This window comes from Hippocampus comes, unplaced genomic scaffold, assembly GCF_001891065.2.
Source record: "Hippocampus comes isolate QL1 unplaced genomic scaffold, H_comes_QL1_v1.1 scaffold161, whole genome shotgun sequence".
In the NCBI taxonomy this organism is placed as follows: domain Eukaryota; kingdom Metazoa; phylum Chordata; class Actinopteri; order Syngnathiformes; family Syngnathidae; genus Hippocampus; species Hippocampus comes.
In genome coordinates this window covers 82,236-103,280 of record NW_017806067.1, presented here as the reverse complement: position 1 = coordinate 103,280, position 21,045 = coordinate 82,236, and the positions used below count along the sequence as shown (strand labels likewise).

The 21,045-nt window shown below is 53.0% G+C and overlaps 5 protein-coding genes across 7 annotated transcripts in view; 3 read left to right on the top strand and 2 right to left on the bottom strand.

Moving 5' to 3' along the window:
* LOC109530081 (UPF0577 protein KIAA1324-like) overlaps nt 1-8,408 on the top strand; it is a 15,089-nt gene extending 6,681 nt beyond the window's left edge. Inside the window, exons 2-23 of one of the 2 annotated variants that reach the window (XM_019893629.1) lie at nt 764-1,051; nt 2,246-2,366; nt 2,450-2,639; nt 3,125-3,272; nt 3,358-3,447; nt 3,600-3,705; nt 3,791-3,940; nt 4,314-4,402; nt 4,558-4,738; nt 4,939-5,067; nt 5,241-5,331; nt 5,406-5,508; nt 5,589-5,726; nt 5,911-6,183; nt 6,255-6,428; nt 6,500-6,704; nt 6,786-6,882; nt 6,949-7,050; nt 7,319-7,445; nt 7,562-7,740; nt 7,807-7,975; nt 8,121-8,408. In XM_019893629.1, the coding sequence (XP_019749188.1) occupies nt 950-1,051; nt 2,246-2,366; nt 2,450-2,639; nt 3,125-3,272; nt 3,358-3,447; nt 3,600-3,705; nt 3,791-3,940; nt 4,314-4,402; nt 4,558-4,738; nt 4,939-5,067; nt 5,241-5,331; nt 5,406-5,508; nt 5,589-5,726; nt 5,911-6,183; nt 6,255-6,428; nt 6,500-6,704; nt 6,786-6,882; nt 6,949-7,050; nt 7,319-7,445; nt 7,562-7,740; nt 7,807-7,975; nt 8,121-8,192 (3,036 nt within the window). In that variant the 5' untranslated portion in view covers nt 764-949 and the 3' untranslated portion in view covers nt 8,193-8,408. Of the gene's footprint in view, nt 1-636; nt 1,052-2,245; nt 2,367-2,449; nt 2,640-3,124; nt 3,273-3,357; nt 3,448-3,599; nt 3,706-3,790; nt 3,941-4,313; nt 4,403-4,557; nt 4,739-4,938; nt 5,068-5,240; nt 5,332-5,405; nt 5,509-5,588; nt 5,727-5,910; nt 6,184-6,254; nt 6,429-6,499; nt 6,705-6,785; nt 6,883-6,948; nt 7,051-7,318; nt 7,446-7,561; nt 7,741-7,806; nt 7,976-8,120 lie in introns of those variants that run through there. The other variant, XM_019893628.1, reaches the window with a different exon arrangement.
* Nucleotides 8,409-8,693: 285 nt separating this feature from the next.
* Nucleotides 8,694-11,119, top strand: LOC109530121 (tetraspanin-9). Of its 2 annotated transcripts, none has more exons than XM_019893694.1 (9): nt 8,694-8,907; nt 9,366-9,402; nt 9,504-9,583; nt 9,665-9,856; nt 10,040-10,114; nt 10,193-10,294; nt 10,366-10,497; nt 10,665-10,748; nt 10,817-11,119. In XM_019893694.1, the coding sequence occupies exons 3-9, from the start codon at nt 9,521-9,523 to the stop codon at nt 10,886-10,888; spliced, it is 720 nt and encodes a 239-aa protein (XP_019749253.1). In that variant the 5' UTR covers nt 8,694-8,907; nt 9,366-9,402; nt 9,504-9,520; the 3' UTR covers nt 10,889-11,119. The 2 variants fall into 2 exon arrangements, with proteins under 2 accessions (XP_019749253.1, XP_019749255.1); XM_019893696.1 differs by having other exon boundaries at nt 9,491-9,583.
* Nucleotides 11,120-11,319: 200 nt separating this feature from the next.
* On the bottom strand, nt 11,320-14,068 carry amdhd1 (amidohydrolase domain containing 1). Its single transcript, XM_019893674.1, has 9 exons — nt 13,447-14,068; nt 13,218-13,324; nt 13,079-13,143; nt 12,740-13,017; nt 12,378-12,603; nt 12,188-12,312; nt 11,860-11,953; nt 11,631-11,791; nt 11,320-11,462 (listed from the first exon to the last, which is right to left on the bottom strand). The coding sequence occupies exons 1-9, from the start codon at nt 13,590-13,592 to the stop codon at nt 11,357-11,359; spliced, it is 1,308 nt and encodes a 435-aa protein (XP_019749233.1). The 5' UTR covers nt 13,593-14,068; the 3' UTR covers nt 11,320-11,356.
* Nucleotides 14,069-14,144: 76 nt separating this feature from the next.
* On the bottom strand, nt 14,145-15,448 carry snrpf (small nuclear ribonucleoprotein polypeptide F). The gene is made up of 5 exons (XM_019893580.1): nt 15,386-15,448; nt 14,808-14,945; nt 14,623-14,766; nt 14,477-14,541; nt 14,145-14,358 (listed from the first exon to the last, which is right to left on the bottom strand). Exons 1-5 carry the CDS (start codon nt 15,446-15,448, stop codon nt 14,292-14,294), a joined length of 477 nt encoding a protein of 158 aa, XP_019749139.1. The 3' UTR covers nt 14,145-14,291.
* ntn4 (netrin 4) overlaps nt 14,555-21,045 on the top strand; it is a 20,704-nt gene continuing 14,213 nt past the window's right edge. Inside the window, exons 1-3 of the mRNA XM_019893653.1 lie at nt 14,555-14,577; nt 16,942-17,051; nt 17,971-18,524. Of these exons, the coding sequence (XP_019749212.1) occupies nt 17,000-17,051; nt 17,971-18,524 (606 nt within the window). The 5' untranslated portion in view covers nt 14,555-14,577; nt 16,942-16,999. The remainder of the gene's footprint in view (nt 14,578-16,941; nt 17,052-17,970; nt 18,525-21,045) is intronic.

Here is a 21,045-nt window from a genome sequence, read left to right as displayed (position 1 = left end):
ACCGAGTCCTCCGTGGACTCCTTCATCCCCGAGCTGTACAGCGCACGAAAGTAGTCGCTCTTCTCGATCAGCTTCCTCTTGTTCACCTCGTACGTTTTGTCCTCCATCACGATGGCAATGTTTTGCTCCGAGGACATGTCGGCAAGAGTGCGTCTCGAGCAGGCCGACTTCAATGGATTTTGTTTACATCTCACCGGTGTTGAGGGCTCCAAATATGGCCATGTTCGGCCCATTGGTCGTCATCGAGCAACTCTCTGCAGTCCGGGGAAGCTAACCTGCTAACGACGGGAGACACAAACGGGCTACTAACGCGACGATTTCATATCCCGCCAGTGTCCGCTAAAGGACTCCCCGGATAATCACAGTTGTAGTGTAAGTGATGTAAAAAATATCCCAAAATCGACAGTGTTGAATTGCGTCTCACTGAGTCCGACTTAGCTGTCAACTTTGGGGTTGTTTTGGTTCCGAGTGCTCTTCTTCAGTGGTGCTTCTACTGCGCAACTGCGGAGTGCTGCCGCCACCTTGCGGCGCCTTGACCCCAACAGCAGAGAGCCCCGTCCGGTCTGACTCGATCAGCGAGTTCGTTTTTTATAATTCGCTGCTTCTTTCACAAAAAAAATAACGAGTCGAACAGGTCTGAAATAACCCACTCGTGGGTATTTTAAGAAACCTGGTTCTCGCCAAAGGCCTTTTAATTTGAAACCAGCAACTGACATCATTGACGCAATTGTATGTTTTTTGTTATTGGTTTTTATTTTTGCAGAAAGTCTTTTAATGTGAAACCCGGACATGCCACTTGTGCATTCCGCGCGGCTTGACGTCGGCGCGTATGCTGGCGTGTGACAGACAGACGGCGGTGCATCAATGTCTTGGGCACCACACGCCCGGACCGCTTCGACTCTCCGGCTGCACGCAGCCGGCCGTCCGCCGTACGTGATCCGTGTTGAGGATGTGGGAGCCTTCTGGTCCCAGCCGTTGCCTGCTGGTGGTCTTCATCATCGCCGCTCTCAAGGCAATCTGCGCCGCTACGACGCTACCGCCGTGCGATGAGGTGAGCGCGTACGATCGATCATATTTATGCAATCTTATGAAAGATACTCATTACGGATTTATACGTCAACCAGTCTTCTTGTTTGACGCGTCGTGCTGGCCATCATCTCAAAAGCACATGTCATAAATCCTTTCCTGTTCAACTATTTTCTTTCTGGAAATTAGTTGAATCGCGCTGCTGTGATATTTGCAGAATTAGTGCAAAAACATGACTGGCGGTGATGACATAAGAATGTGACTAATGATAGTGTAACCAGGTGATCACGCATAACAAGTCAGCAAATTATTTTTATTGCACATGAACGATTTAATCATGACCGCGTGTCTTGTTAATTGGATACCATCCTGCGCTCAAATGCCTTAATGAGACCATTTGAAATGTGTTGCCATGAAAAGGCCCTTTCTCTCGCCAAGCTTATGCTCGTCTCACCAACTATCTTCACCAGTAGTGTCATCGTTTTTTTTTTGTTTGTTTGTTTTTTCATGCTGCCTTTTGCTTCCGTTGTTGCCACTGCTGCCTTTTTATTTCCTGCCCCTTTCAGTCTCTCCCTCCTCTCGTCCACTCATCAGTCGTCCTGGCAACCGGCACGAGTCACCCGGGAGACCAACAGATCACACGAGTGCGCTTTTGCCTCAGCTCCTTATCGGTTTCACCGCCTGAACAACCGGCACGAGTCACCCGGGAGACCAACAGATCACAGAGTGCGCTTTTGCCTCGGCTCCTTATCGGTTTCACCGCCTGAATGCTGCTTTTAATTCGCAGATGACAGGTGCCTGTGTCTCTGCCAGGTGCACAGAGTAGGGGTAGAGGTATGCTTGACCGTCGCCGAGGTGTGTTTGGTTTCCCCAGGGGAAGTGGCGGTCATATTGAAGAGCAATGAACAACGCACGCACACAAACACTGCATAGGAAATGGGTAAAAAGGATGTCAAAAACTGGACATCTGTTCAAGCCTACAGCATACAATCCATCCTCTGTACTGCTTCTCATTGTGTAATCTAAAAAGAAAACTAACTGTCAAAGTGGTTTGTTTTTTTCCCTAGCACATGACCCGCTGCTGTTTCCCTTTCCAGTCCATTAGTGGCACTTGGTTGCCACGGCGATCAGGGTCACCAACCGCTCTCCAATAACGATTGCCGCTCACGAATCGACATGCGATGTTTACTACCGCTGCTTGCGTGTGTTATTTGTGCAGATGGACTACTACTACCAGTACACCGAGTGCGACGCCATGGGGTCCCGCTGGAGGGTGGCCATCCCGCTCAATCCGGGCACCTGCTCGGGCCTCCCGCCCCCCAGCAGAGGGACGGACTGCAGTGAGTCTTCATATCCTCTTTCCTGGACTCATTTTGCCTTTGTGTCGTTTTCTCAAATCTGCATTTCGTTCGTCTGCGTTCAGGCTTCTCATGCTCGGCCGGCCAGTTCCTGGAGATGTCCACGCAGTCGTGTACGCCGTGCGCGGCCGGCTCCTACTCGCTGGGCAGCGGCCTGCGCTTTGATCAGTGGGACGCCCTCCCTGCCGGATTCATCAGCATCGCCAGCTTCCTCAACGCCAAGCCGCCGAACGGCGACTTCCAGGCGTGTAGCAAGTACGCCGCATTTTCGTTTCCACAGCCGGCGGTAAACAGAGATACGCTCGACTCATGTAAGGGAGGACGAAAAGGGTCGGGAAGAAGCAAGCGAGGAAGGAGAGCTGGAAACAAAGGGAGAATGGACGCGAGAAACGAAGGAAGGACAAACAGTGGAGGGAGGGAGAGAAGCAAGCGAGCGAGCAACCAAGAAGGGTACGACAAGGGGAGACAGAGAACGGATGGAAGGAATGACATGGTTGCTGTGAAAGGAAAAATGGACTGGATGGAGGAAGAGCAGAAGTAACAAGTAGGAAGGGAGGGAGGAAGGAATCAAGGTCGGTAGGAAGAAAAGAAACCAGGTGGGAAGGAAAGGAATCGAGGAAGCGAGTGAGTTGGAACAGAGCGAAGCAAAGAACCAAGGCCGCTAGGAAAGGAAGGAAAGGAGGACGACCTGCGACTTTTCCACTTGACCCACGTGCGTCTTTTGCATGCGTGTGGCGCAGCTCGACGTGGACGCCGCAGGGCGTGTACCTGGAGTCCAACCGGGACGAGTGCACCGTGTCGCTGGTGTACGTGGTGCACCTGGAGAAGCAGGGCTCCGTCGCCTTCACCTACCAGTACCCCGACAACAACATCTTCTTTGAGTTCTACGTGAGAAAACCTTGATCCGTCGCGTCCGCGTGACCATGGGCCGTGTCGTTTTTGTGCCACCTCGCGAGCGTGTGTGTGTGTTCAGGTCCAGAACGAGCAGTGCCAGGAGATGAGCCAGAGCGACGAGCAGAAGTGGATCAAGGTCACCAACAATGGAGAATGGGCAACGCACGCGGTCAGTGAAAGCTTTTCACTCCCAGCCGCTTGCAACGCCACATGCAAACACATGCGAGTACACACACACACACACACACACACACACACACACACACACACACACACACACACACACAGTGTCCGTGCGACTGATGTGAACTTGCGTTGCAGATCAACCTGTGGGCCGGCACCAACATCCTGTACTGGAGAACGACGGGCATGCTGCTGGGTGTCAAGATGATCCAACCCGTGCTGCTCAAGGACATCAAAATAGAAGGTGGCCCTCGCCTCGGAAAGCGGCCGCCGTTCCGGCGGGACGCCGGTTTTGCTCATGACGATTGTTTTTTGCCTGTCGGCCAAAGGCGTGGCCTACACGTCCGAGTGCTTTCCCTGCCGCCCCGGCTGGTTCAGCGCCAGCGCCGGCTCGTCCTCCTGCCGGCCGTGTCCCAGCGGCACCTTCTCCGGCAAGAGCGCCACTTCTTGCACCGCCTGCCCCCCAAACCACTACTCACGTACGTACGCGTCCTCGTCAGCCGTGCGTCTCCTCTCTGCTGTGGAAAAGGGAAGCGCTTTTCCCTGCCCTTTCTTACTTGACATCTTTGTTTTGCAAATCCACGAAAAATCAACCGATAACACATGAAAAAAAAAATGTACATGCAACAAATTGAGTGCTGCTGCCTGCAACAAATTTTGTCCAATTCAAAATAGACTTGAGCCTGAGTTGTGGAAAAAAAAATCTGTTCCTCTGCATATGCTGAGTCACTCTGTGTCAGGAAATGAATCATTCCATTTTCACCGCATGTTCCAATTAAATGCCAATGAAGCTAATTATAAAGTTTCTCGCCATTATGTCATCTTTGTTCCGTGTGTGTGCGTTTGTCTCAGTGGAGGGATGGGCCGAGTGCAAAGTGAGGCCGCCGTGTGACGACCGGGACTATTTCCAGATCCACACACCTTGTGACAGCGAAGGAAAGGTCAGTGCACGCGCGGAGACAGACGCGCACGCGCGCACTTACTTTCTGCCTCTTCATGCCAGGCCACGCGTTTGTGAAAAATTCATTTAAAACGTGACAGGCCGGAAGCTATCGTCCTGTCCGATGAGAGAATGTGTTTCTTTTGCCTGCCGCAGACGCAGGCGGCGTACCGCTGGGTCGAGCCCAAGATCTGCGATGAGAACGGCGTCGGCGCCGCGGCGCTGCCCGCCTCGGGGCCCGCGAAGCCGTGCCCGCCGTGCAACCCGGGCTTCTACAACAGCAACGACTCCACCTGCTCGCCTTGCCCGCCCGGGACCCGCTCGGACGGCACCTCCGGTAAACATTCACCGGCGGCGATGTTGTCCCGGCCCTGGCATGTCAACAGACTGGTCGCTCCTGAACTCGGGGCACGAGGCCAGGGGTCAGCAATGTTGTCACGACGCTACTCCGAGCCCCAGTTTGGTGACCCCTGCTTCAACTATGTTGTTATACAGGAACTGATGTATGTGCGTGCGCGTCTGTGTGTGTGTGCGCAGCATGCAGGCCATGCCCCTCAGGCACAGAGCCGGTTCTCGGTTACGACTACAGATGGTGGAACATCCTGCCCTCCAACATGAAAACGTCCTGCTTCAACGTGGGGAATTCCAAATGCGATGGCATGAACGGTAACAATTTGTGCCACACGTCCATCGCTTATACTTTCAACACAACATCCCGTCGCCGAATACATTGCCAAAGACCCAGTTTGATCAAGCCAATCCAAAAGTTTTTGGTCTGGTCGCCAGCATGTTTCAGCATGTGTGTGTGTGTGTGTGTGTGTGTGTGTGTTGACATTCAGGTTGGGAAGTAGCAGGCGACCACGTCCGCAGCGGAGCCGGCTCATCGGACAACGACTACCTGATCCTCAACCTGCACGTGCCGGGCTTTAAGTAGGGCTGCCTGAAAGGGTCCCAAGTGTCGACCTGCGAGCGGATGCGTAAACGAGTCGTGTTTTTGTTTGCAGGGTGCCGGCGTCGCTGTCGGGCATGAGCGGCGGCGAAGTGGGTCAGATCACCTTTGAGTTCGAGACGCTCTGCAGCGCAGACTGCGAGTTCTACTTCATGATGGTGAGTGCAAGGATGGCGGGCGTGGCGCCGTCGCGCTTGGGAATGGCACCCAGGCTCGTTGCCCTCTGACACCCCCCCAGGACGTGCACAGCAAGAGCACCACCGTGGTGGAGTCGTGGAACGGCAGCAAAGGCCGCCAGTCGTATTCGCACAGCATGAGCAGGAACGACTCTGTCACCTTCACGTGGGCCTTCCAGAGGACCAGTCACGCTCTGGACGTAAGTTTGAACGACAACAAAACTTGGATTCATTCATTTTTTTTCCCCCCCGTGGATCTCAATGGCAATTTATCGTCAATAATGAATTGAAATTGAATGAGTCAAATCTTGGCATGGCACAGTGCCGCTAAACATGTCATGAAGTGGACAGCGCTCCGGTAACAGGCGTAACCCGGTTGCGCAGGTGCGCCGCTACGTGGGCGACAACGTGAAGCTCTTCTCCATCCACGTCAGCAACGTGCTGGAAGGCGTGGCCTCGAGCTGCCGGGCGTGCGCCCTGGTGCCCGACACCGCCCGGCGGGCCGACTCCTCGTGCGTGCCGTGCCCGCCGGGCTTCTACATCCACGCCGAGACCAATCGCTGCCAGGAGTGCCCGCCCGGCACCCACCTGGCCGGACGCCACACCTACGGCCGTGAGGCGTGCGTGCCGTGCGGGCCCGCCAGCGTCAGCAACCGGGTGAGCGATTTCATTCGCCAAAAATGCCTGGCGCGAAAAGCGAGAAATGGAGAGCAAGCCTTGTCTTGCAGGAGCATTCCCGTTGCTACAGCGACTGCTCCTTCTCGCACCTGCACCGCAACCGCACGCTGACCTACGACCTGGCGGCGTTGAGCGAGGTGGCCTCGCTCACCCTCGACCCCAGCTTCACCACCAAAGGCACCAAGTACCTTCACCTTTTCAACATCAGCCTGTGCGGGCACCAGGTCATCTCTCGGCGTCTCTCTCTGCCTCGGACAGCTCGCTTTTGGAAGCTTTCTAACCTCGGTGTGTGCAGGGCCGCAGAGAGGCGGTGTGCAGGAATAACCTGACCGACTTGGGCAGCGTGTTCAGCAAAGAGGAGCAGGGCATCGGCGACACCGCCCAGCCGGCTAACGCCGTGGATGGCTTCATCTGCCAGTCCACCATCATCCCGGCCGACGGGCGTGGCTTCCGGACGCCCATTTCGTCGCAGTCCGTCGGCCTGGCGGACACGTTTCTCGGTGCGTCGGCTTTTTTCATGAGCGGGGCGGCCTTTTACTCAACTGTCGGTCAGTGTCGTTTTGGGCTCCCCCCTCTCGCAGGAGCATCGGTGGAGCACTTCCTCGACGGCGTGAGCGCAGACGCCGAGCTCTTCCCCCAAAACACCAACAGTATTCCTGATATTAACTTCTTCTTCAGGTAGACAAACAAAAGGTTCCTGTTTTTCGGGCAACCTTACACGTCTTTATTTTGTTCTCATTTCAGGTCGACACAGGTGACGGCTTCGTGCGATCAAGGCCGCAGTTCGGTCATCGTGGTTCGCTGTAATCCCCAAAAGTCGGAACGCGGCGAGCTCTCTGTGCCCAGGTCAGTCAGTGGTGTCGTGTGTCAAAAGGGACTGCGGGAGTGAAAAAAAAAACGACCCAAAAAAAAAAAAGTCTGAAAAGAACAATATTCCCTGAAAAAATAAAAAATCTTTAGGGAAAAGCACAACACTCAAATATTGAATTGAAAAGTATGTAAATATTGGAGAAGTATGCGGGAAAATATTATTGAAATATCCTTTGAAAATGTCCATTTTTGTCATTTTTAAACATAAATGAATATAATTTGACTTTTGTCGTTGGGTTACTAGCTCCTGTCCTGCAGGAACGTGTGATGGCTGCGCCTTCCACTTCCTGTGGGAGAGCGCCAGTGCCTGCCCGCTTTGCACGCGAGACGACTACCACCGGCTGGACAGCGCGTGCAAGGGGGGCACCCAGGTACCCACACACACACACACACACACACACACACACACACACACACACACACACACGCATAACGGCACATCCCACTGCGTGGCCACAGTCCCTTCATCGGCCTGCTGTGTCTGCAGGAAACTTTCTACTTGTGGAATGAGCCCAAGCTGTGCAGCAAAGGCGTCCCACTACCCCCTAGAAGCTCCGCCCCTTGCGAGTCTGTCGCATTGTGGCTCAAGTTGGTCATGGGCGGCGGAGCGTTTTCGGCCGCGCTGCTCGTCACCCTCACCTGCTATTTCTGGAAGAAGAACAAGAGGTGAGTTCTTTTACTTCTAACCGCGTATGACTTGCGTGATCACGTGACGTTGTATACTTGCGGCAGGCTGGAGTACAAGTACTCTCGTCTGGTGATGTCGGCCAACAAGGAGTGCGAGCTGCCCGCCGCTGACAGCTGCGCCCTGGACGAGGACGACGACCCAGACGACAACGACGACCCCGTCTACACCCGCAAGCCCTCGCTGCTGGGGAAGCTCCGCGCTATCGCCAACAAGGTGTGTGCACGCCGGTTTTAGATTCTAAAAGTCAGGGGGTTCAAATTTTTCAGGTCAAGCAATCCCTTTCAAGGGGGATTCCACCCCGCCTCTAATTTTAATGTCATTTTTCTACTTGAATAATGTCCCAAATTGTGTCTTTCAGCATGAAGGAGGTGACACCAGTGAATCTGTGCAGCTCAACAGCTCCCAGGCGGACCGCTGGGTCCTGCGATAGTTTTCCTGGAATCACATAAGCAAGAAACGCTCAAGTCAGCGATTTGATGCACCTTGGGTGTCAAGTGTGATGGGATGTTTGGGTTGGCATGGGGAGAGGGGGTGGCACACGGACCTCTTTGTATTTTTGTTTTTGTACATTTTTATTTGGGTTTCTTTTGCGAGTCGTGTATTTATACCAATGTCGTTTATTAAAGATTAATAGAGTCCTTTATGACTGCTTTTCCGTAATTATCGTTTAAGTTGTCAATAAGGTGCAGTACCATTTGTGACCGTCGTTTTGGAGTGGCAGTGTTTACACACGAGTTGTAATTTGGACGATTCAGACAGGAAGTGCAAATTATTTGCCTTTGAAATTGTGTGAGCTCCTTTTTAATAAAGTCACGCAAACAAACATAACGGATTTATATGCTCGTTGATATGTTTAAACTGGTCAAATGCGATGTTTTTTTAAAAATCGCTTGATTTTCGGTCATGCGCACAAAACGGGTCCTTGTGCGGCGTCTTCCTCCGCAATGTTCTCCGCCCTCCACACGTAGAACCCGCTCCTCGTACTGTGAACGTGCTTCGACCGTGGTTTAAACTTTGACAGGCTCTCTGTTGACTCCGAGAATTCGTTTTTTTGTCGTTGATTAACTTTTGCCGCAGAAGCAGCAATGTGAAAAATGACGACTGGAAAGCAATCTGCGGAATGACGAGCTTCAGTTCATAGCGCGGTAAGAAATAGTCCCTCTTTTTCTCCCTACGCTTGTTGTGATTTTTCCAGGCACAAAAAAACGGTCATGGCCCTCGAGAAAACTCTCGAAAGTGCGCTAAAAACTATTATTTGGCCTTCCTGTCTTATGAGTGCTCTACGTGGTGGAAGTGTAAAATGTACCAAGGGGTTTGAGTGAGTGTTTTCTGAAACGCAAACTTTAACGCCTCATTCGAAGTTGAGTCCAGTGACGTCGCTTGGCAAGAGTTTGTTTGGAGTTGACAATACATTTTGGTAATGATAATGAGAGTATTACTCTCAAGGCCTTTATTATAGCATTGTTTCTCCTGATGGCTTCATTGTTAGGTCATGAAATAGAGAAAAACAGAATTATGAAATGTCTAAAATGTCTCTCATAAGTGGATTAAGAGGAGCCCAGAATGCAAGGTATCACTTAGTGTCAATATTGATGTTTTCCAGCTCCTCCCGGTTTCTCCCCCGTGTTCGTATTCAAGTGGTAAGTTTCTGATGACGTTATAAAATGAAGAAGGAAAAAAAAAGAAATGCAGCACAAAAACGAAGAGTAGATAAATCTTTTGTAAAAGTGTCCTCCTTCAGGTCCATTGATCTGCAAGATGGCTCGCGGCTGCGTCTGCTGCGTCAAGTACATGCTCTTCCTCTTCAACCTGCTCTTTTGGGTAACGGCACGACTCTCCGGGAATCGAGTCCCATCCTGCACGTGACCCAAAAAAATGGGTGACCCGTGTCTTTTGTTGCAGCTGGGCGGGTGCGGCCTGCTGGGCGTGGGCGTGTGGCTGTCGGTGTCGCAGGGCAACTTCGCCACGCTGTCGCCATCCTTCCCATCGCTGTCGGCCGCCAACCTCATTGTCACGCTGGGCACCGTCGTCATGGTGACGGGCTTCCTGGGATGCCTGGGCGCCATCAAGGAGAACAAGTGCCTCCTGCTTAGTGTGAGTCGGTTGCGAGCTGCGTTGGCTGCCTTTCATTCAGCATTGCTTTTTGTTTTGTTTTTTCATATATGGCATATATATTAAAATTATATTTTTTAAATATCTATTTTGGATCAGATTTCAAACAATTGTACACTTTGGTGGGATTTGCATCATTATAATTTGTGCCCCCACCTCTCCAAGTTTTTCATTGTCCTGTTGATCATCCTGCTGGCCGAGCTCATCCTCCTCATCCTCTTCTTCGTCTACACCGACAAGGTAGGACGTGCTGATATTCACCAAATACTCTAGAAGATCATAAATATGGAATTCAGCTTTCCGTTTGCCAACTCGCAGGTGAGCGAAAACGCCCGGCGGGATCTGAAGGATGGGCTGGTCCTGTATAACACGGACGACAACGCCGGCCTGAAAGACGCTTGGAACGCCATCCAGGGGGAGGTAAGACAAGCCGCGATGTGGATGAATCGGAAAAAGCGCTTCATAGTGATGTCTTGATGATGCGGGCGCAGTGGCACTGCTGCGGTGTGACGAGTTTCAGCGACTGGCATGCAGCGCTCCAGGTCAACGTTGTTCCCGACAGCTGCTGCCAGCTCGTTCATTCGGGATGCGGACACAACGCTTCCAACGCCTTCTGGACGCGGGTCAGTTGATCAAAATAGATTCCCCCCCGCCCCCTTCGAAGGTCCTTCAAGTTCAACAAATTGACGACTGAATGAATACGTGTGATTTCTTGGTGATATCGTGGATTTGCAAAAGAAAAGATTGTGATGGATTAGGCACAGCGGATTCCATGTTGTGCTTGTTTCAGGGCTGCTACGAGAAGGTGGAGGAGTGGCTGGACGACAACAAGCACCTGCTGGGCACCATCGCCATGTGCGTGCTGGTCATTCAGGTGGGCAACGACCTTCGCCTGCCGCCTTTTTTTGTGCCGTGACTTTTAATCAGCCGTGTCGCTTTCAGCTCCTCGGCATGGCCTTTTCCATGACGCTGTACCAGCAGATCCACCGCGCCGGGAAGAAATACCAAGCCTAACTTTCCACTTAGAGAATGCAGTATGTACACACCGCAGTATTTTAGCATAAGCTGTAACACGTACAGTTATTACCATGACTAATCTGTTTTGTATCTAAAATATTTGTTACAAGTGTTAAGTGTCCTGACATGTTCAATTAAAGCACACAGCAGATGCGGCTTTTTGATGGACATCCAAGATCACTACAGTGAGGTCTTGAAATATGCCTGATTAAAAACCGACAGACAAATCGAATGTTTTCTCTTATTTTGCTTCAGCTCAACGGACATTGTGCCGCTCCGTCTGGCGCGCTTGCCTTGATGGTGACAGTAGCAATAATTGTCACAGCTCACATTTGCAGCTCCAAAAACGCGTCGGTCGGGTAAACCGGCAGCTCGAGGCAGACGTTTGGCATCACCAACCGAATTCGCAAGACGCAACAACTCGGCACTCCATTTCAGCTCTGGCTTTTATTCGTCCGCGCCTCTTCACAAGGCCAGCGTCTGGTCGTTGTCATAGACGACGTCACCCTTGACGACCACGTAGCGGATGAGCTCCTGATGTCCGCCCAGCTGGTAGATGAGATGCTCCCACCTGTCGACAAACTCAGCAGTCAGAGCCCCTCGTCTTTTCATGGCAATCAACACTACGGTAATCCCTCACGCCATCTTGTGGTACTTTAGGGTATTACGGAAGAGACAACAATGATCCCAATAGACGCATGTAGGTGAGTTTTCAGAAAATATTATTGTAGCCGTTTACCGCGGTGCGGCGATGACCAGCAGGTCGCCGTGTTTTCCCGCCTCCAGCGAGCCGTGCGTGTGCGAGCGTCCCAGGGCGTAGGCGGCGTTGATGGTGGCCGCCGCCAAGGCCTCGGGCATGGACATCCTCATGTTGACGCAGGCCAGGTGCATGACGATGGGCTTTCGGACAGGTGTGGCGGGGGAGAAATTGGCCTTGGCGCTTGGAGCGAAGGCGGCGGGCAACTCACCATGGAGCAACAGTACGCGTTGGGGTTGAAGTCGCTGCCCAGGGCCACGATCACGCCCGCATCCAACATGGCTCGTGCCCGCGGTTGAGCTAGCCTAGTCGCACGCAGGTTAGCAAAAGCAAAAAAATTGACATTCTGATGTATCATCTCATGACCTTAAGATATATTATTGATAGTCCAGCATCAAGTATCGATATAGGAATACATTGTAGCGCTATCTGTCCAGTTTCTTCCCCATCCTAGGAATTTGTCTGTGTGTGTGTGTGTGTGTGTGTGTGTGTGTGTGTGTGTGTGTGTGTGTGTGTGTGTGTGTGTGTGCGTGTGTTACCTGAGAATGTAAGCCGTGGTCGGCAGCAGGATGGCCGCCGTCTTCGCCCGGGCCATGGCGGCGATGCCCTGGTCCGTTACTTCCTCCAGGTGGCTGACAGCCAACGCTCCCAGCTCGGCCCCCAGCTGTTGACCAGACGTTAAAAAAAAAAAAAAAAACGCTCCATGATGGATGGCAAACGGAAGCCAACCTGGGCGGCGTTCATGGGGTGCAGCTCATCTCCATGGAAGTTGACGTTGAGGCCCATGTCCTTGCCCGCCTGCAGAATAGCGCGCGTGGAGGGCACGTCGAAGACACCCTCCTCGCAGAAGACGTCGATGTTATCCACCCGCAGCTCCCCGGTTGCCATGCGCCCCTTCAACGCGGGTAGTTGAACCTGCAGGATGTCCGCGGTGGCTTCTTCCACACTCTTCCCTCTTCAGACGTGCGGCGGAGGCCCACAAAGCATGCAAGTGAGTACATTTGAGTTTCAGAATCACTCCAGAAAGCTTTCGGGAAAAAAAAAAAAAGAGCCCGCAGAGTCTTTGGAGAAGAAGTTGAAGTGCGACATACTTGGGCACGGCATGAGCGCCGCAGTATGTGGATGAGATGCCGATGGGCAGAGTGCGGCGGGCTTCCTCCATCACCTCCAGCATCTTCATCTCGGTGGGCAGCTCCAGGCCGTAGCCGCTCTTGACCTCCGCCAGGGTGGTGCCGGCCCGCCGCATGCGCTCCAGCCTGCCGCTCAGCGAGGCCAGGAGGTCCCGGGCGGCCGCCGCTCGTGTGCGCTCCACCGTGAAGTGGATGCCACCCCCCGCGCGGTGCACGTCCATGTAAGTGGCGCCCGCCAGCTGCGGCGGAAGTGTCGTCAGGCCGTTTCCGCGATCGTCACCGCGGCGACCGACGGCTTACCTTCATGGCAAACTCGTGCACGCGGTCGCCGGCCCAAATCGGGTGTGTGTGAGCGTCCACCAAGCCTGCCACCACCGTCATCGAAAGGACGATCAATTTTATGCCGGTCGACGGGTGAGTGGAGATGGCCCGCACTCACCAGGCAGGACGCACATCCCCGTGGCGTCGATCACGCGATCGAAGGACACTCGCGAATACTCGGACTCGATCACGTCGGCGGGCCCAACCGCTTCGATTAGACCATCGCTGACCGGCACAGAAAGGGGCATCATTCATCATTGAATATGAACAGTTTGGTCATTAATGGAAAAATATCAACTCTAAATAATGACAAGTAATCATTTTGCAGCTTGATTCCCCCAACTAACCTGTCGACGACGACACTTGCGTTTTGGATGATGTGAATGTCGATGTCGCCGCCATTGGCTCGCGTCAGGTATTTCTCACCCTTGTTGCAAATCACGAGCACCTGCCGCGCGTTTTTCACCAGTAGTTTAAAGCGAGCTGTCGACATGTCTCTCGCTCTCGGTGTCTTTGAGCTTTTACGCTTCAGAGAGCAGCCCGCAAAGCCAGTTTTCTTTTGCGTTCTTGCTTTTCACCAAATATTTGAGCAGCAGAGGTTGAAGTGCACGGGGGGCAGGGAGGGGGGGCGTGTTCCAAAGTTCCAAAAGGAATAACGGCTCAGCCTGCAGCCCACCAGTGAGCACGAAACGCATCTTTGTCTGAGTTACACGGCGTGTAACATTTATAAGTAAGCATGTCATCAAGCAAAGTGCGAGAACTTTTCTTTTTTTACTTGTATGATAAAGAAAGCGCAGAGCAGTCCAATCAAATGCAGTTATTCTACTTAATACTATGTAAATGAAGATTTGTTTGGTGTATTGTATCCCTGTTGCTCATCTGTATCTTTTGGATGCCTTTTTTTTTTCTTCCCATTTATTGTTGTCCACTTGTCCCACCTTCACCAACCCAGAAATGGATCAGTTGTCTTTTGAAATAGCCTTTGATTTAAATTCCTAATAATAATACTTTTTCAAAAAGCAGGGGTGTCCAGCTTCATCACAAAGAGCATAAGAATGAGTTTTATTGTCTCAACAACAAAAAGTTGGTCTCAAACAGTACAAAAAGAAATCAAGCATTCATTTAGTTTCACATGGTGAAAACACAAGCACACTTTTGGACTACAAATCACACCCACACCGTCCTTGTTGGCTCATTCTCTCATTTCTCCGTCTTCCTCCTCTTCATCCACACCTCGGATGTACAGGACATTGTTGCACCTGGAGGAGGAGAACATTGATTTTTTTTTGGGGGGGGATGGCGCTTGTCCGAGTCACTCTTGAGCAGGGCTCCTGGCTCATTGACACTTGATTTGAATCCAGACTCAATTGGAAATACCTGATGAGGACTTCCCCGAGATGCCCCGCGAGCGCTCCGTCCACGTACTCTTCCGTGTTCGCCAGCTGCCCACCAACATGACACGCAACGCTCACGATCAGGTAAACTTTGCTGTCGGTCGATTTGACGTGTTAGTTGCGCCTCACCTGCATGTTCATGTAGCCGTCCACGGAGACCAGGTAGCCTTTGTACTCCATGCCCCACTTGAGCTTCACCATCACCGGCTTGCCCGTCAGGCCGTTCAGGAAGGGCTTGGGGTTCAGTGGTAAACTCTGCAACAAGGGGACATTTTTTTATTCAAGCCTCGTTCTTGGAAATGTGTCTAAAAAACGGGCATTGTTGGGGCATCCAAAATGTAGCCGTCCACAGAGACCAGGTAGCCTTTGTACTCCATGCCCCACTTGAGCTTCACCATCACCGGCTTGCCCGTCAGGCCGTTCAGGAAGGGCTTGGGGTTCAGTGGTAAACTCTGCAACAAGGGGACATTTTTTAATTCAAGCCTCGTTCTTGGAAATGTCGCGTCTTATAAACGGGCATTATTGGGACATCCAAAACTACAAATAAGACTCTTATGAGGAGCCCAATTTAAGGCGAAAGGTCGGACTGAAAGTTAGGAGTCGACCTAATAACCTAATCGTCTGACTCTTGTGTTAAACGGTTGGGATGCATAAGTGCAAGGCTTCTGCCTTCATGCCGTTGGAGTATTCGGCGAGAGCTAACGCGGCTAATTGTTGACCGGCGGGGGAAGAGAAAAAAAACGCCGAGAAAGAACCGCCGAGATGATGAACGTGAATCCCCCACAGCGGAGATGACCAAATAGATCGGGCTCACCATTTGCACTTGTTGCAAGCGTGTAACGTATTAGGTCGGAGTTTTGTCGCTCGCTTGTCGGCACAAAAGCGCACACACGCTCTGCCCGCCCAACCGGAAGTAGTAAGGATTGACCTCCGTCAGGTCCTGTTGTTTTGTCATACTGCCACCCACAGGCGAGGGGCTCGCATTACAGCAAAATCCGTTCATCGACTCAAAAAGACGTGCTTGGCAAACGCTTAATCCACGCGGCGGGCAAGCTTTTTTGCTCAAAGCCAAGGGACACGTTTGATATTCAAATCTGACAGGTAGGCCACGTTATATGTCAATATGGTTGGCAGAAAAAAAAATATTGTGAGCATAGTTGCTTAAGACCAATCATTTTGAGCAAGCGCAGTTTTGTATTGATAGCGTGACAAAGTTAAAAATAACCTGGGTACTATGCTGTCATAGGTCAAATATACTGTATAGAATAAAGCGGATCGGAAAATGGATGGATGACGGTTAAATATATAAATAAATATCTCGTCGCTCTGTTCGCGCAAAGTATTAACTTTGGAGATCATCACGCCGCCCCCTCGACCTGGGTCAGATGCGCAAAATGGAGTTCGTGGCCCCATTTCGCAGCAGACTCACAAACCAACGTCAACGCCAACGGTCCTGGCTGGACCCAGAGGGAAAGAGAGCGATATCCATTCCGAAGTTATGTGCCATGAAAAGCCACTAGAGGGCGACATTTCCCCCTTTCAAAGCTCACGCTCTCTGGCCACTTCAATAGGGACACAAATCTCATGATATCCAATTGGGGCGGGGGTCTTTATCAAGATAAAAGTGCTTAATTTTGATTCACACATTTTTATTATGATGCTCGCAGTTCGCCTCACATCCTAAAAGCTCAAAAAGATAACCAACATATGCGGAACGCCTCTCAGCACCAATCCAGCACAACAATCGGGTCAAAACAGGTGTACAGTATCTCATGACTTGTCCAGTTCCTGTGAAAATCTGTGCTCAAAAAGTTTTATTATCGCCTGTATATGCCACAAGATGGCGTCAAAGCTTGACGAATGAAGCTCCTCAACTTCCTTCAACATAGCTCCTTGACACCCGGATGCCACAAGATGGTGCCAAAGCACTATGTTTCCATTTGACAAGGCTTCGACCTCAGTGAGGATGATTTGAGTTCGACTAAAGAGTGAAAAAGTCACTACGTAACCAGCTACTTTAGAGGAATCCTAAAAAGTCACGTCACATTGAAAAATATCTTTATTCCACGACTTGAGCCAATCTGGATGTGGGAGGACCTCCATTCCATTCCGCGATGTTCCTTTAAGGGAAGTGCAAGAGTGGAGGAGGAGGAGCCGGCTTCCTCACACCCTGCACGCCCGCATGTGTGTGCGGGTCCTCAGTTAGACTTGCAGGACGAAGTGCTGCGCGTGGAAATGAAAGACGCTGCAGGTTGCGGAGCGGCTGCACACAGGCTGGACTTTCACTGGTCTTCCTCGTCGACGCTCTTCCTCACGGGATCATGCTTCCTCCTCCCGCCGCATTCCTCCTCCTCCCCCTCCGCCGTGCACCTTCGCCTCAGCTGAGCGACAGACAGAGGCTGCACCGGGTTTGAACCCGCGCCGTTTTTTTCTTGTTTTTTTTTGCAGAACATCTCTGCCCCGCGCGCGCGCCTCTTCGCGGCTTGCCTCGGAGCGCTGAGCCGACATGCTGCGGCTACTTCTGCTGCTGCTGAGTGCGGCCGTGTCGTCAGGTGCAGGTCAGTGTCATTCTGCGCCGTCTCGCGCGTCATTTCCATCCCGAGGTGTCGTTTTGAATCTTTGCGCACAAGTTGCGACAGAATGGCAACACGCTGCTGCACTTTTTCCTCCATCGTCATCTCATCAATCAGCACAACAGCAGTGTTGACCGCTTGTAATATTCCAACACCAAAGAAGAAATTCTTCCCTTCCAGTGTTCCAACTTTTATTCGGCAGTCACAAGACGAGCATCTCACGAACGGCCGCAATAACAGCAAATATGTCGTCGTCGTGAAATTGCCGGGAGCTCATTCGCAGTCCGGCGGATAAAAAGACGCGCCGCAAGCGTTGATTTGCCCCCCTGGCGATGAGCACAATGTGTTCCTCGGGTGACCTCTCCCCACCTGCAGACAGTTACATAAGTCGCCGGCGGCTCCTGTTGAACACAAAACATGGCCCCTGACACCGCGGCTCCCCGGCCGAGGCGCGTTTTGAACGCGCTGAGTGTCTCCCGCACAAAAGGGCGACGGCGCGGGGATTGAAGGCGCTGAATGGGAGCGGCGGCCCCCGGGGCTTGCCGGCGGCGCGTCTGGAAGGCGTCCGAACGCCGCCCGACCCCGCCGAGCTGCCAAACTCGATCTGTGTCACGGCGGGAGGCCGGCAGGTGCACAATGGCGCCCTGATCTCCCTCGGCGGAACGCTTCCGATCCAGCTCAGCCTCCTCCTTGACTGGGACGCACGCGGCAGCCGCGCGAGGTCGGTCGGGACGCCGCCTCCCTCGGTTAAAAGCGGGCTGGCCCCAAAGTAGCCAATTGAGCGTTTCCTCTTGGAAATTCAAAAGCGGGTTTCAAGCCAAGGGATGCTTTGATGACGCAAGGGCTAAGATGAAATTGTGGGCTTCAATGACGTTTTTTTTTTTTTTTCCCTCCCCCCCAACAGGCGCCCCGCCGGAGGCGCTGTCGCGCGCGGGCGTGGCCCCGCGGTGCGAGAGCCGCGCCTGCAACCCCCGCATGGGCAACCTGGCGCTGGGCCGCCGCGTCCTGACCCAGAGCGTGTGCGGCAACAACGGCACCGAGCCGTACTGCGCCTACGGCGAGCCGGGCCTGACGTGCGGCGCCGCCAAGTGCGGCAAGTGCAACGCCGCCCTGCCCCACCTGTCCCACCTGGCGGGCGCCATGTCCGACTCGTCCTTCCGCCACCCCGACACCTGGTGGCAGTCGGCGGAGGGCGCCGACTCGGAGATGGTCCAGCTGGACCTGGAGGCCGAGTTCTACTTCACGCACCTCATCGCCGTCTTCCGCTCGCCGCGGCCCGCCGCCATGACGCTGGAGCGCTCGCAGGACTTCGGGCGCACCTGGCACATGCTGCAGTACTACGCCCGCAACTGCAGCGCCGCCTTCGGGATCCCGGAGGGCAAGGGGGCCCGATCGGGGCGGGACGGGGCCGCCTGCACGTCCAAGTACTCCGGAGCGTACCCGTGCACCCGAGGGGAGGTGAGGCGCAAAACGTCGCAGAGTGCAAAAGAGAGAGTGGCGCGTTTTGGATCGGTTATCTCGAATGCTTTGTACGGCAACGTCACGGTGCCAAAAAGAGCCACGTGGCGACATGCTGGCTGGTGACCTTCGTGCACAAGCGGCACCCGTTTTGGCGGCCCTCACAAACGGTTCGGTCGCCTCTGTGATGGTCGCCGCCATCATGGGCGCGGCCGTCTCATTTTAGTCATCCAACAAAGCATCCGGTGGCTTTGTTAGCGCTCGTGTTGAGAGTGGCCAAACGGCTCGACAGCTCGCATTGAGGTCAAATTCATCCCCGGCGTGAGACGGCAGCCATCAATCATTGATGGCTGCCGTCCTACTGGAACAAATGCGTGCGGATGCTGCAGACGCATGTACATGGCGTGTGCGCGCGCCTGAGTGAGTGTTGAACAGGCGCGCTTGAAACGCCGCATGAGAGCGCCCCGCACGCCACAAATGTTTAAGGCAAGCCGTGTGTGTGCATATGTGATGTGTCTTCATCCCCATTTATGCTTCTTTAATCTTGACTTCAGTCCAGAAAGGGATTTTAGATTTTTGATTTTCTCCATGCCCCCTTTGAATCGGTTGCGCATTCTCAAAAGCGCTTTGGCTTGGCCTTTTTGGCCCCCTTCTGCTTTCAACCATCCCATAGTCCTCCAAATCACCGATGGGGGCTTTTTTTTTTTGCTCCTCTGCAGTTGACGTTGTTTGACTTGGATGGCATTTTTGACGCCCCCGCTGAAATCTGGCAGGCCGTTACAAGTACGCTGCGAGTTGTTCAAGCCAGTCATGTTCCTGGCACCCTTTTGAAAGGTGTCGAAAGACCCGCGACCCGCCACTTAGACTTGCCGTAATTTGATTTGGGGGCGATCGAATTCCGGAGACAATAGCGCGGGGGTTGGTTGCGCCACGCCCGCCCTCGCGGGCCGTTATCAATCTGCCGCGAGTTATTGAAACGTAATACGAGGAGGACGGCTTGAGCGGCGCGCGCGCACGCGTCCCCGGGCGGGCATCATCAAAGCCTCGTCGGCTCGCACGTGAGCGTCTGAGCCTTTCGGGGATCTGATAAAAGACGGCGGGCGTGATGGATGGCGAGGGCCGCCGAGTTCATCCGCCGCGAGCGGGCGCCGGGGTTTTCATCTCGGTTCTGTGCGCGCGTATTATTTACAGTCGAGCGTTGCCAAACGCTCACCTCCTGAGCGGAAGGCCGACACATATTGCATCGAAACATTTGGAGTCAGCGAAATGCCCGCTTGGAAGGAAGCGCTCCTCTTACCCTGGTGGATGTTAGGAGCCAGAGTTGCCCCCCCCCCACCCCACACACCTCCATCAATGCCCATTGTGCATGTTTACCAGGTTACAGTCCAGTGTGCTTTGATGGAATTAGACGCCTCAAAGCCAGACTTGACTTGCTTTTGTTATTTTTTTTTTTTTTTTGCAGGCCGGAACTCAGGCGAGAAAGATTACAATTGGCCCAGAGTGAACTCGCTCGCCCGCTCGCTCGCTTCCCTCAGGCCTCATAAAAAGTCAAATTGGATCTCGCTCACCCAAACGTTGGGAAACTTTCTCACCCTGAGCGCTAATCATTAATATGCGAACACGGTGCAAAGGTTTTATTTAAGTAAGACCTACGCACGCGGCTGTAATTTAAACAATAGGCCCAACAATAGGAAGGCTCCTCAATGCGGCTGAGTCCGGATCGCCCAGAACAGTCAGCAGACCAACACACCGGCGCCAAAAAGTGCTGTCCTACCAATTTGGTCGTTTGGGAGCCCTTGAAAACGGTGCGCAGAAGTCCAAAGATGTTATTTGGGTGCCCTTCAGAAAAAAAACAGAGGGGTGCCAAAAACTAGTACGACACCGTGGTGTTATTTTTGGAATGAGGATTCGTAAAAACCCAAACAGGACATCTTGTGCAATTGTGTGTGTGTTCGTTGCCATGGAATGGGCGCGCTGTCTCAGTCCTTTCCGACTGCTACCTCCTCGCCCCCCCCCATTTGTGGCATGCCCTTCATGGCACAACACAATGCCTTTCGCAACCAGCGGGAAATGAATCGCTCTCCTCCCATCAAACTTTGGCTGCCCGACAGGCCGACCGGTCGGGGAAAAAAAACGCACGCGCGCAACAACGTCAAGAGACGGACGCACACGGCAAAGCCACACTTTCCCCTCGGGGTGTTGGTGACCGGCGGCAGCCGTCGCCATGGTGACGGGAACCCATAGAGGGGTCTCCAATTTTAAAGGATGTCCGGCACTCTTGTGGTCTCGTTGTCATGACGACGGGATGCAACATTGAGACCCATGTCGGTGGCAAAAAAAAGCGATCTGGTCCACCTCTCTAAAAGCCGACGTGACGGTCCAGATCATTTTGTTCCTCTGACAGAAGGCTGCCAAGAATCGCTGTTGTCCACTTGTTCTTTTCGTAGCCTTCGACTCGTTTGTACACCAGCAGACATTTCTAGCCTCTCCTGAATGCATTTTATTTTGAATGCCCCCCCCC